General features: G+C 35.4%; 1 protein-coding gene across 2 annotated transcripts; it reads right to left on the bottom strand.

The window, feature by feature from the left end:
* Nucleotides 1-9,484: 9,484 nt before the first annotated feature.
* LOC121050387 (calcineurin B-like protein 1) lies at nucleotides 9,485-13,713 on the bottom strand. 2 transcript variants are annotated; one of them, XR_005802812.1, is made up of 6 exons: nucleotides 13,528-13,713; nucleotides 11,210-12,688; nucleotides 11,061-11,109; nucleotides 10,481-10,561; nucleotides 10,293-10,398; nucleotides 9,485-10,002 (listed from the first exon to the last, which is right to left on the bottom strand). XR_005802812.1 is itself a non-coding variant. In XM_040510108.1 (5 exons), the coding sequence occupies exons 1-4, from the start codon at nucleotides 11,359-11,361 to the stop codon at nucleotides 10,318-10,320; spliced, it is 363 nt and encodes a 120-aa protein (XP_040366042.1). In that variant the 5' UTR covers nucleotides 11,362-13,168; the 3' UTR covers nucleotides 9,485-10,002; nucleotides 10,293-10,317. The 2 variants fall into 2 exon arrangements, 1 of the variants encoding a protein (XP_040366042.1); XM_040510108.1 differs by lacking the exon at nucleotides 13,528-13,713 and having other exon boundaries at nucleotides 11,210-13,168.
* Between the last annotated feature and the right edge of the window lie 273 nt (nucleotides 13,714-13,986).

Below are 13,986 nucleotides of genomic sequence, written 5' to 3'. Positions count from 1 at the left end.
AATCATTCCCTCCCATTCCAAGTAAGTAAATGTGTCATTCTTTATTCAGAATTACAATACCAAAGGGGCGGAGAAAAAGGTCCGACAGTTAATCTAATGAATTCTCTTGACATGAACATATCAGGATTATCAGCTAGGTCTTTCCATTCTTGGTATTTTTTTTTTCCTCTCTTTAATAACTAATCAAGATCCATAGTGCATGTAGGGATGCCAAAAATCTCCATCGGGCGGAGTTCCATTGGATGCCCTCCCCTAATGAGGGAGAATTCAGGGACAAATGGGGAATGAGGATGGGGATCCCCAATCCCCGCTATCTAAGATTGGGGATGGGGCGGGGATGGTATTGTGATCCCCTTTCCCAAACCCCGGCCCAATAATATATATATATATATATATATAAATATATTAATTTATTTTTTATATGCATTTACTACTTTACTTTAATAGCTACACTTTTATTTTAATTGTGTTTTGACTTTTGCAATCACTGAATTATGATTTATGAATTTAATCATGTTAATTTTATTTATTGTAGTTTTTTATTATAAAAAAGGCAATATGAGAAAAAAAATAGTTTATTTATTAAATTCTTATTGGGGATTTGGGGCGGGTTTAGAGCATCTTTAGCAATACTAGCTATTTTTGAGTCAAATTTTAGCCAAAGTAATTAAAAAGTCATTTTAACTAGCCATTTTAGAAATACGTCTGCATCAATGCTTTCTATTTTAGCTAGTTTTGAATTTCTATTATTTTTTTAATTGAATACTAAATAGTTTAAATATATATATATATACTAGAAAATGTCCACACACCTAGTGGGGAGTTATAATTGTGAGAGTGGAGAGTTTGAAATAGTTATTTTTTTATTTTTTTTTATTGTTTTATTTTGCTTTTTACATTTTTATCCATGATGTTAAAATGTAATCCATGATATTTTAATATTTGAGGGCTATAAAGGTAAAAAAAATCAGTTTTGGCTAACAACACCTCTTCTCTGAATAATAGTATAGATATACACAAACAGAGCAAAGATCAGAGACGAACGTCAGCGAATTTGAAAACTGCGGATTAAATGACGTGTCAGTCATTCATTGGTTGAGTTGCTAAACTCATTAGCACGCGGTCCCACGTACTACTGAATCATCTTCCTAACACCCAAGGATCTCATAGCCCAAGAAAGAACACCAAAAACATCCCAAATCATGTTTGTTCTTTAATCAAATGATATAGCTTGCGAGCATCAAACATCTACAAGAATAGAATAGTTTTTTTATTAATATGGGAGTAACTGATGTAAAGCTTTCTAATTGATTGAATCAAGTAAACCCAAACAGATTTGTAAGTAAATGCAAACATGAATTTTCAATTAATAGAGTAGAGCCTAGAAACTTATCTCAGAAATTAGAAAAGTCATTTAACTGAGGAACTGATGCCCATAAAATAGAGAAGTAAAATCCTTGATTTTGGGATCGAAGATTAAAACTCAAAAGGGAGGACCTGTATCTGAGAGATAGAGATTAGGAGAGAAGTCTAGAGGAGATCAGCACCAAACTACCAACCTACAAGAAAAGAAAAAAGAGAAAAAAATCTTCTATGTCGAGCTTCATTAGTGAGATGCGACCATGGAAACTTAATGGCTGGTAGGAAGGACTGAAATTTGAGATGAGTTTGCTTTTTTCATCGCTTTGCCTCAAGAAAAAGACCGGGATTGAACCGGCCACCATGCACGAGTTCGACTAGTTCTGGATCCTTCAAGAGGAAGAGAAAGAGGAAGAGAGATAGAGAAGATGATATGGGTGGGACCCACATAAAAGCTCTGAAAATAAAGTTGACTCCATTGAAATTTCAACAACCAACCAAAGGATGACACGTGTTTGATCCGCAGTTTTCAAGTTCGCGGACGTCCGCCTCTGATCTTTGCTGTGTCTATATATATATATATATATATATTACATAAAATAACTCAAAATGAATGTTTTAAATTATCGAGAGCCTCATCTCGCTATTTATATTTAGGAGCGAGATAGCTAAAAGTTATAATGGAGAGTCATTTAAGAATCTGGTGCAACAACTAAAATATATAAAAGGTAAACATGCTCTCCAAATAGCTAAGGAGCAAAAATAGAGAGTCTGGTAAAAATGCTCTTAGTCTTTAGTGGGGATGGGGATGGGGAATCCCAATATATTTTTATTAGGGATTGAGGCGGGCATGGGGGTGGAGAATGACCGCAGTCCCTGAGTGCATTGACGTCCCCATCCACATCCCCAACCTGCCCCATTGCCGTCCTTGAGTGCATGTGAACTATATATATATATATATATATATATATATATATATATAATATAATATAAACTAGTACTGAAATTAATCAAGCAAAGGCTTGATTACTTCATACTTCACAGATGTAAATAACTTTGTACAGTTTTTGTTGAATTCAGTAAAATAGTACAACCTAATTTAATTGCTACGTTTAGACGTACAGTCGTACATTGTAATTGACCCATCCACAAGCTTAATTTGCAGTTTAGTTTGCTGTCTTACACTACAAATCCACTTGATTTATTAATTGTTTCTTTCTTCAGATTCTGGTGAAGATCGAATATGTGTGTAATTTACTTAATTAGGTGCGGGTTGAAGTTCTGACTGCCGTTGAATCCGATGGAGGATTCGTTGTGAGTGATGCATCTGAGTCCATCTCTGATTTGCAACCCATCGATCGCTGCCGCGCAGACCAGTGCTGCCTCGGAGACAACCGTTGCCCCAGAAGGCCCCAATGCTTCAAAGGCCACAACTGACACTGCTGAGTCCAAGAAACTTTAAGTACGTATCTCGTTTGTAGTTTAATTAATTAGGGCACAGTAGGACTATATATACTCCAATTATGGATCAGGATCGAATATTAATTATCATGGAACACAATCCTTTAAAAGCACCATTCGAGTATTATGAATAGTGAAAACAACAAACCAAACAAATGAAGGTGTATATTATTATTGGGGCAATCTCGAACTTCATCGATTCAATCATCAAAGTCTCAAATATATAAACCTTTTTAATGTAAATATGAAAATCAGCCATCGAGGTGCTTCTTCATCCCGAAAGAGATTCTCAAAGTACAATTCACATCACACAGGCTACATTCTATCTAATTAAGAACATAATCAAAAGAAATAAAATCATATTTTGTCGAACTTAATTATTAGCCTCATTAATGCTTTATATCGAAGTTAATAAAGTCTTAAGTTCATCACATTATGATCAACCTGTATGATGTCAAACAGAAGGCCTAGACTAGCTATAGCTGATGCTGTGACTTTTATATGATGTATTATATGAGAGTATACATACGAGAGGCTAATTATTACGTACTCAGTGAAATAAAACGACTAGCTAATAATGGCAAATTCGTAGTTGTAATTCATTATGCAAAAAGATGGATTAAATGCCTTCTATTATCGAGAATATTTGCTTCTAAAAATACATCAGATAAAATCAAACTTGACTCTTTTAGAAACTATTAGCTCATGCATGACGAAACAAATTTATCCTTAACTTATCTATAGCATATATTGATATATATTACAATGTACGTACGTATAAAATATCACTTACATCATTTCTACAGTTCATGATAATTTATAGATCGATATTGAATTCTTATACATCTACTTGGGACTAACCAATATTATCTTTCTCCCCTCGTTGCCTATTTTCATAAAAATAAATAAATAATAATAATAATCTCAGAGACCAAAAATAAAAAATAAAAATAATGATAATAATAAAAAGAAAACCTTATCCTTGAATAAATTTATGATTGTATCTACTCCTGAACTTCAGAACTATGGGAATAATACTATATATATAGTTCATGTCCCTAGAAACCAGAAAACCCAGCTTCTTAAACCCATGAAACTTAGTTGGATGAAATTTATTTTGGATTAGCATATCAAGTTCTTAATTAATTTTGGATTAAGCACATCAAATTCTTAATTAATTAATATCAAGGAGATGATGATGCATCGCATTTTTCATGCATATATGCCTGACTGAACAATGCACAGCTCCATAACCGTTGGCAATTAAACACACAAACAGGATGATATATTTAGGGAGCTGAAATTTGCACACCATATTTTACATTCTACACACCCTTTGTGCTGCTTTTACCAAATCACCCCTATACTCTCCCTTCCACAGCCTACAACTGAAACTCTCTCTCTCCCCCCCCCCCCCCCCCAATCTCAGACCCCCACAACAAAGGCAGCTGGCCCACTCGACTCAACCCTCACTGCCTCAACCATCTCAGGTTCCAACCCTCCTCTAATTACTCCAACGCCGTCGACGCCGTCTCCAAGTTCATCACCGCCGATCAGTCCCAGTTTAACATTGATAATTACAATTGAGTTACCAGCTTCTCATCAGCTGCCAGCAACCTGATTTCCATCTCCACCTTCTGGCCAAGACGCAATGGCGCACTGACCCCATTCTGTTCGTTTCCTCAGCGTCGACGTTCTTCTGGTCACGGATCCTCCATTCGACGACGGATGGCGAGAAGCCGCTGCAACTCCAGCGGTTTTTCGTTGACTCCGGCATTGTTTTGTGATGCATGAGGTATGAAACACGATCTACTTGTCGATCTCTATAGTTGGATTTTCGAATTAATTGAGTTTTGTTGGATTGGTGATTTGGGTGTCGTCGGTTATTCCTGAGATTACTATTCTGGCGGCGTTTCTGCATTTTCCGGTCATCGTTGGTGGCGAACAAGGTAAGAATCTTCATCTACTCAATGAGTTCTCTACGTTTCTGAAGATTTGGTATTTTGGGTTGTACGGCCACCGTGTTCACCGCCACGAACAGTGGTTATTATGGTTTCTTTGGGTCAATTCTCGACCTTCAGCTGAAACCTTAACTCAATTGGTCTCTTTCTGTGTATTTGACAGAAAGTTGAAATTGGGCGAAACTTGGAGTCAGCACATTGTGGATGGGTGATCAATGTATTGGTCGACTTAACTTGGAATACAATTGGAACAGAAATTTTACGCTGGGCTGCAATATCTCCACCATAGAAGAAACTTCACTCTCCTCCGCCTCAAGACGACCCTCTGCACCAAACTCTCCGGCGCAGTCGGCGACCTCGGAACCTACATCCCCATCGTCTTGGCCCTCACCTTAGTCTCCCACCTCGACCTCCCTCATCTTCACCTCCCTCTACAACTTCGCCACCGGCCTCCTCTTCGGCATCCCCATGCCCCTCCAAAATCCAAGTGCTCAAAACCACATGTGAGGATTGGAAAATCGGGTTTCCCCGGGAAGCAATTATGCAAATCCCCTTATCAATTTTGAACTCTGTGATTGCGGTTTGGATGGGTTTTTGGTGGATAAGTTGTTGGATAAGATGGGGATGAAGAGCACCGGGAAATGGATGGTTCAGCAGGCTTCTGACTTGTCCGTGGCGGCGCCGACTATTGCAGTGTCGTTGGATTGTAAGTACTTAAGTGGATTGAAGGACGAGTGGGAGAGCGCGGAGGAGGAGACTATCTGGGCCATAGATTGCGCGTTTCTCTTGCACAAATGGGGTTCTGTGGATGGAGAGAGAGAGAGAGAGAGAGAGAGAGAGAGAGAGAGAGAGAGAGAGAGAGAGAGAGAGAGAGAGAGAGAGAGAGATTGAGAGAGAGAGAGAGAGAGAGAGAGAGAGAGAGAGAGAGAGAGAGAGAGAGAGAGAGATTGAGAGAGAGAGAGAGAGAGAGAGAGAGAGAGAGAGAGAGAGAGGGGTCGTTTTGGAAGAGGAATGTCTTGAATTGATAAGAAATATTAAAAAAAAAAAAAGGGTAAGGATGTGTAGAATGTAAAATTGAGTGTGCAAATTTCAGCCTCCTTTATTTATCCACATGCATACTTCGCTAGTACATATAATTACATAAAATCCACATGCTTAAGACTGCCAACCGTTCGAGATATTCTACATATGCATACCCAACAAAGCTAGCAGTCATTTGTATTGCGTGTACAAGAGTGAAAACGAAAACTTTATGCCATTTTCAACTTTTTCTCATCAAATTGTATTATGTAAAGGTGATCGATCAGCCATCAGGTGAAAGAAACTTATAAAATCCAATTGTTTTGTTTATTAAGTGATCGAAGTATCTGTTATTCGCTCAGTTAATAACTTGAAGGACTTGGTTCACAGGCTAGTGAGGTATGATAAATTCGATCTGCTTGATCTATATAGTTTCGTTCTCCATTCTTTTTTGTTCTGGCGATCCCTTGAATCCTTGATTAACCATGACTTCTATATTTTTTGTTGCTAGATTCTTCATTCAGCAAGAATATAACACTATGTACAATTTGACTCTTAGCTTTCTTTCTTCTGATCGATATGGATGTTAACAAGGTACGGAATTCTTATCAGGTACCTCGAGGTTTCCTTCTTGATAATTCTATTTGAACAATTAATTACTAGACGTGAATCTTGAATATATTTGCTAATATACTTTGTTTAATTTGCTATATACATGTGAGAGAATTCTTGGGTATCTTGGTGTTTGCCATACCCGCATTTTGTTAAATATTTTGGACCATTGGATTAGTAATATATCCAATGGTTCAAAATATTTAACAAATTGGTAACTTGTTTTTTTGACAGAGTAATAGAGATTTCATTTAATCTCAAAGCCAGAACGGCACATACAAATAAACCCTATATGCTTGTACCCTAAATCAGTGGTCAAGCAAGTAAGGGAATACGGGTACCATCCACTAGTATAATGATGCTCATTTGAATTTTACGAGCCTACGCAAGTATGCAACTATAAATCTCAACATACACAAAGAAAATTATCTTGAATTTCTATTCGTCAATGCACTCAATTGGTACTCCAGGAGATTCATTAACTTTGTGTAAAAAGAAACCATAGCTATGTTAAATTGGTAACTTGTTTAGCCCTTAGCCTTTCTAATTATTTTTGGTAACACAAACTACTAACTAATTTTATTATTAGTGAATTAATGCTTGATTAATGCTATTTATTAATGGACAATTACACAATTGAAAATTACGTTTTTTCCTTATTAAAAACAAAAACCTTCTAACCTAAGTTTGCAAAATTAGTATTAGTTAAGTAATCTTTATTACCAATTAATTATATCATTAGTAGTTTCCTTAACCAAATATAATTCTTTTGACATGCATTTTACGACAACGACAACAATTAGTGTAAAAATAAATAATATTTGTTTTAAATGTAGTCAAATGAGAACCTAGTTTATGTCTCTTTTACTCAAATGAGAATCTACTTTACTCTAATGATAACCTATTACAATTAATTACCACTTTTAAGACTTAATTACTCAAATGAGAACCTACTTTTCTCTAACGAAGACCTTATTTACTTTAATGCGGATTTTTTTTTTCTAATTACCACATGTGTCCTCAAAGTGGTTACATTAGTTCTCAAAGTGGTAAATATTATATAAAATATAACATGTATGAATGTTTTTATCATTAGTGAAATTATTACTACAATGACTACACATTTTATCACAACCGACAACACTTGATGTAAAAGCGGTAACTTTTGTTCTATTTGTAGTAATTACTCCACCTAAACTAATGTACTAATTTATAGACAATTTAACAAGTATGACAACAAATTTGTTGTCAAAGTGGTAAATCTTTATGTTTTTATCAGTAATGAAATACTACAATGACTACACATTTGACCACAATCATAACAATTGATGTAAAAGCGGTAACTTTTGTCCTATTTATAGTAATTACTCAACTTAAACTAATGTACTAATTTATGGACAATTTAACAAGTGCAACAACAAATTTGTTGTCAAAGTGGTAAATCTTTATATTTTTATAATTAATGAAATAATTACTCAATGACTACATATTTTACCATAACTTGCAACTATTGGTGTAAAAGAGGTAACTTTTGTTCTGATTGTAGTAATTACTTCAAAAACTATACCATTTACAAGATTACCAACCATTTTACAATTCCGACAACATTTATGTTGTGAACATGGTAAAATTAAAATTAGACCAAAAGATATGTAACAAGTACTGAGTATTGTAAGAAGCTTCTCTACTTGATAATCAAGGTTCTAAATTTGATAAAAGTTGTCCAAAAATGATATTTACATCTTTGACCACTCAATTACAATAATCACAACAACTGTTGTCATAAGTCGTAATTGTAGTTCAACTATGTGTAATTTATTATTTTGACAATACTTGTTACATGATTTTTAACAATGTTACATATCAAGAAAGAGTGTGTTGTTAATATGATAAATTTTATTTTTAAAAATGACATATGTCGATATTTAATTAGGTAACCTGTTGACCAGTTCAATAGGTTTCCACTATATTAATTGAGAAATTTTAAATACACACCCCTAATCACTTAATACACATCTCTATTATTTTATATTTCAAATTAGATTTTGTAGGTATGTTGAATGACCAAAACAGACATCTATGCATTAGAAAGAAAGAAAAATATATTTTCCTTATATAGAATAATTTATGTATAAATAGTTAGATAAACACAACAAATTTCTATACATGGCCTCCTAATTTAGTACAAGAATAAAGTTAGAAACTATCTAATTTATTTATTTTCTTAAATAAATTGTAATTAAATGAGGTTAGAAGCCATAATATTTAGAATTACAAAATCAAAGGTATTAAATGTTTTTAAAACGGATTGTTTTACTCTCTTTTTTGGTTAATTTCATTTTCTTTCTTTTTTCTAAGAGATACGATTAATCCATTTATTTTCTAATATAAAACATCTCGGATGAAAAAACTTTGTAATTGTTAATTTGTTTGGCCCATCTAATGACAACTTTGTAGTTCCACCATTGGAGAGAAACTAGTGATATGGTTTTGGTCAAATGTTCAACTCATAATTTTATACTTGATCAACATGGTGTTTGGTGGATGAGAACTCAAATAATATAAAACCTATTTATATGCATATATTTAAAGGGAGCAATAATAAATCTTTATGGATTTCTGAATAAGTAACACAAGTAATCAATATGGTCATTTAAAAACATCAATATACTAGAATATACTAATAATATTAAATAGTAGTCTTAATATAGTCAAATAATAGGATATTTCATGATTTTTGAGATTAAGGATATTTTAGGTACTTTGGGTTGTGTATTTAGTAGAATATTAGAATGAGAAATTAAATGGGTGGTGTATTAAGTATGGAGTGTGTATTAAGTAATTAGGGGTGTGTATTTAAAACTTCTCATATTAATTTAATTACTAAAAGTATAAAAAAAAATAATAATAAGGGTATGGCAAACAGGGAACACCAAGGTACCCAAGACGACCCTTATATACGTGCAGTTCGAATTCTGAATCATGTCTTTCATATTGGTTTATTTTTCTTCTTCAAAAATCAGATCCTTTTCATGTGTACTACTAGATGTATGAAAACTTGGTGTATCCCCTTGCTTGATAACTTCATACTTCATAGATGTACTAACTTTGTCAGGTTTTTGTTAAATCCGTTCATTTAGATGAAGTAACCTCATCTAATTTACGCACTACTATCTGTTAACTTAATTAGTATGAATAGCACAAGTTTATTAATTTCAGTTACAAATCCATGCAGTTGATTCAATTGTTTCTTCCTTCAAATCGTGTTAATAAATGTGCATGCGTCTAATTTCTTTGTACCGTACTCAGGCGTGGGTTGATGTTGTGCCTGAGGCTGAGACCGATGGAGGATTCATTATGATCCACCCGGAGCCATTGCCATATATATATATTTGTGGCTGATGCCTCTCAATCAACCGGTACCAGTACTGCTGCCTCGGACATGGAGCCTCATTACTAGATGTGTTGAGACATCCACGGAGAAAAGGTTTTGCTACAGTCTGGTACTCTGGTATCTTTACCATGCAACCATATCTAATCTTGAACTTCGGTGTTGAGCACAAAGCTGGGAAATGCTATTGTTATGTCCCTAGAAAACAGAAAATTAACAAACTTAAGATTCTGAAACTTTGATGAAAATGTAGTATCGAAATAGCATATTAAGTTAACCGAAAATGACTACATTAGTTCAATTTCGGACACTAGCTAGTTAATCAGTACTTAATACACTCTTTAGCAAATATTATCTCTTATTTCAGGTATGGCTATATGTTCAGCATATGTAACTCTCAACAGGATTAGATATAAACTGGCTTAGGGCCGAATAGAAGAGAGAAATGAAACCGGTACTGGTGAGATTAATAGGCTTTTAGGACTCACTGTAGATATGGAAGAGTCATATTCTTTATGGATGTTTTGCCACATATTCCTTCCACTCTTCTTGATCAATTTTTCCATCTCCTTTTAAAGCTGCCTCCATCATTGTCTATATGAAAACATGAAGCTAATTAGATTGGATAACGAGTAAAATACAATGTAAAACAAAGACCAGATCGAATGATCAAAACCTTGTCAACGATTGATTCAATAACATCATTGGTAAGTGCCAGCTCTGATTCACGCAAAAGGGGTAGCACCATCTCCTTGACCTGCCACAGCAATATTACGGACAACAAGAGGCAGAAAAATCATATATGTTTCGGGTTAGCATAAGATCGAGTATAAGAGTTGTTATGGCTAGGATCATATGGGAATTCAATTGGTTTTTTTAATGTCTCTTTACATATATAATGTTAGTATGAATACTAATTAAGATTTTCATTCAGATCGGGCTGGAAGTCTATTTGTAGAGACACCAATCTGGAAGGCCGGAACGAAACACAAGGAGCTCTGGAGCTGTGAACAATGCATCATAATAACAACTGCTCAGAAGCTAAGAAGCAATCATGTAATTTGTCAAAGTTCTGTAATGTAGGTTAACATTGTAATTGATGGAGAGCTAAATCATAGATTGCGGGTAAGCTTTCACAAATAGTAAATAGTCGATATCCATATCCATAACATGAAGATTCATATTAGAGGAAGTTCGTTTACTGGATATAATAAGTAACTGGAATAAGCATAGTACAACGATTTCTTAGGTCATACCTGGCACAGTTGCAGCTGAGCAACATAGCTTTCACAAACTTTTTGTAGCCTGTAAATCAAATTAAGGGGTGGTACACTTCATTTATTTGATAGTATGTTTTTTTCATAAATTCAAGTTGCTTGTTAAAATGCCGAAATTATAACCTAACCTGCTTCCATATAGTTCTGGAGCTCCGTTTGCAAGACCAAGACCACGCTCATTGCAATTCAAAGCCACAGGACTACACTTCAATATAGAGGGGGAAAGCCCTGCAATTGCAAGCATCACATAGCTCCTGGAAAAAACTAGAGGTGTGATCATACATGTACAAGTGCAAATTTCAGTAGTAAACCAAGTACCAACATCCAAGCCAACAAGTGCAAAGGAAAGAGTAAAGACAAGAGGACCTCGTGGCAGCAAAAGAAACTGTTAGTAGTAACTGAAGCACTTAACAAACAGAAGAAATCCCCCTATGATTGGCCAAGGTAAGTAATCTCATGCTTTTGACAAAGTAAAACTACTACGTTATTCAGATCAATTTTACTTGATCCACAAATCCACAGTACTAGAAAATAGAGAGAGAGTTGTAATAAAAGAACATATACCAACAATGCATACATATATATAAAAGCTAACTCTGTTTGCATCTACTCTTGAAAATCCAAATGCTTTGAAGAAACTAAACCGCCAAGTACATGGTCAATGACACAAGATCTACACGAGATGCTGATATTTTCATCTTTAGCTCCGGTTCAACAATCTGGGAGTGAGCGTAGCAGTCAGCATACCAACCGCAGACATCATGAGCATAGGCCAATGCAGCCTCAATGGGGCCTTCGATGGCTCACCCTCTTCCACAATTGGGGATCGGCATAAGGGACACACATAATTCGTCTTGAGCCACTGGACAATGCAATCTCCATGATAAGTATGTGAGCAGGGCAAGCAAGCAATCATATGCTGATGATCAGTCCCTTCTTCTGCAGCATCAAAGTGATCAAGGCCCTCCATACAAATAGTACATGGCATCTGTCTAACAGCATCTTCCAAATTATCAAGTCTCACTTTCTCCAAACCCTCAATGGATGATTCAGTTGCAGGAATAAGCTTGGGGACATCTGAATACATGGCTTCCATTTCAAGCCTTTGATACATACCTTGACGATCATCAACATATCGTCCATTGCACCATAAGGGGCAGGTCACATCCCCTATGCCAAGATTACTTGCACTGTCTAAGAGGCAGACAGTCACCTCCCCAACCCGTACAAGAATAGGCATACCAGGGATAGCCACTTCAGCAAGAGTAAATACACTTTCAATAATTGTGTCCTGCTCATGTAATGGGACACCAATGCTCGAAAGATTCTCAACTATGATCTTGGTGTAATAACGCCTTTTGGATGATTTTCTGACAGCAGAAAGAAGAACTGTAATTACTCTTTTAGCTTCAAACTTTGGAGCATCAAAAACCGTGGCGTCTGGAGCATCAATCCAGCTGCGTCCAAATACCTTGCAGAATCTGAAACTGATTCTTGTGTCTGCACCCCTTGGGATTTTGACTCCAGGTCCTGTTCTTGGATCTCTTGGGTGAGTTTGTGTCACACTGCTCGAAAAATAACGCCTCTCGGTGGACATAATTAAATAACTGATATTAAATGTATAATGAAGAGTATCAGTAATTTAAAGAGGTCGTTAGGATCAATGTGCTTATGTAGGTAGTTAAATCAACTAAATTTTACTGAGAAATTCCTTTAAATCAATAAAGAAAAAGGCAGCACAGACAAACACAAAACTTGTCGACAAGGTTCAGGAAACTCTCTCTCAAAATCACAAGCACTGTGGGTAGAATAAATTGGTAGATTAGAAGAAATTTTTGAAAACCTAGCTAACCAATGGCCTCTCTCCCCCTCTCCCTCTCCCTCTCTGAAAACCCTAGTCAATAAGGAAAGAATCTGCTTTCCTAAAACTTTAAGAAAGCTGTGCACAACTAAACAAAAGACCAAACAGCGAAAGATTAAGGAGCTTATTTTTTTCGCAGATTAGAGGTTGATGTTTAGCAAGTGCAGGATTGAGGAAAAAGAAGGGAAAAGAGAGGTGAATTTCATGACTAAATAGATTACTCTTATTAAAAATTGTAAACATCAATTCTGTCCCCCATAGCAGCCTACCTAATATATACTCCCTTCATCCTCACATCACAGCCCACAATCCTAAACATCCAGAACCACCCTATCTTTTGTTACCGAGGACTAGGAGCCTAGGAGGAGGAAAAGGATCACACACACACACACACATATATATATATATATCATCTATTCTTCATAATAGCATAACTGATAACTCGTCAACAATCTATCCACTGTGAAAACCTTAAACAAGAAAGAAATCATGCAACGCCAATTCAACAAACCTAATAGGCAAATCAAGCGGAGACATCAATAAAGAAACTAAGAAAATCATTAGACATATTTGAGCTATACTTACATATGGAGGCAATTGTTTTCTTCGTGATAATACACAGAGAAGAGAGACCCGGGCGGGGGGTTGTTTCCAGGCAGCGGAGAAAAAGGAAATTGTTTCTGCCCAGTTACATCAGAGCAGTCATTGTAGCAACTGGGTCGAGGCGAGTTAGGGCTCTTGCCTCAAGTTCCCTCCAAAACCATATTTCAGTCTTTGGCAGCAAGACTTTCATATAAGGGAGCTTCTATTCATACCTTCAAATTTAACATTTGGACCTCTCTACTTAATAGACTTCTAACTTACTTTTACAAATAATCAATTTATTATCTACACCTCTCTAATTTTCCTATAATGTCCATCATCCAATAAAATCAATAAAAGCCTTCTTTTTTTTTTAAGATTCTATTCATACTTTTAAAAATCAGTAGTTGGACCTTTTTCAGTTTTTGAAGATTTGGAATTGCAGCAATTTTTTTTTTTTTG

Source organism: Rosa chinensis, chromosome 7 (genome assembly GCF_002994745.2).
Source record: "Rosa chinensis cultivar Old Blush chromosome 7, RchiOBHm-V2, whole genome shotgun sequence".
Classification (NCBI taxonomy): domain Eukaryota; kingdom Viridiplantae; phylum Streptophyta; class Magnoliopsida; order Rosales; family Rosaceae; genus Rosa; species Rosa chinensis.
The sequence above is the reverse complement of the archived record's forward strand: the minus strand, read 5'-3'. Positions and strand labels throughout refer to the sequence as shown.

What these genes read in the sequence shown, in the direction of transcription:
- LOC121050387 (XM_040510108.1), bottom strand. Translation starts at nt 11,361, where the DNA reads ATGATCACACCTCTAGTTTTTTCCAGGAGCTATGTGATGCTTGCAATT. An exon ending in CTCAGCTGCAACTGTGCCAG is followed by an intron (nt 10,562 to 11,060) that starts GTATGACCTAAG and finishes TTGCTGTGGCAG; the next exon opens with GTCAAGGAGATGGTGCTACC. An exon ending in TTGAATCAATCGTTGACAAG is followed by an intron (nt 10,399 to 10,480) that starts GTTTTGATCATT and finishes GTTTTCATATAG; the next exon opens with ACAATGATGGAGGCAGCTTT.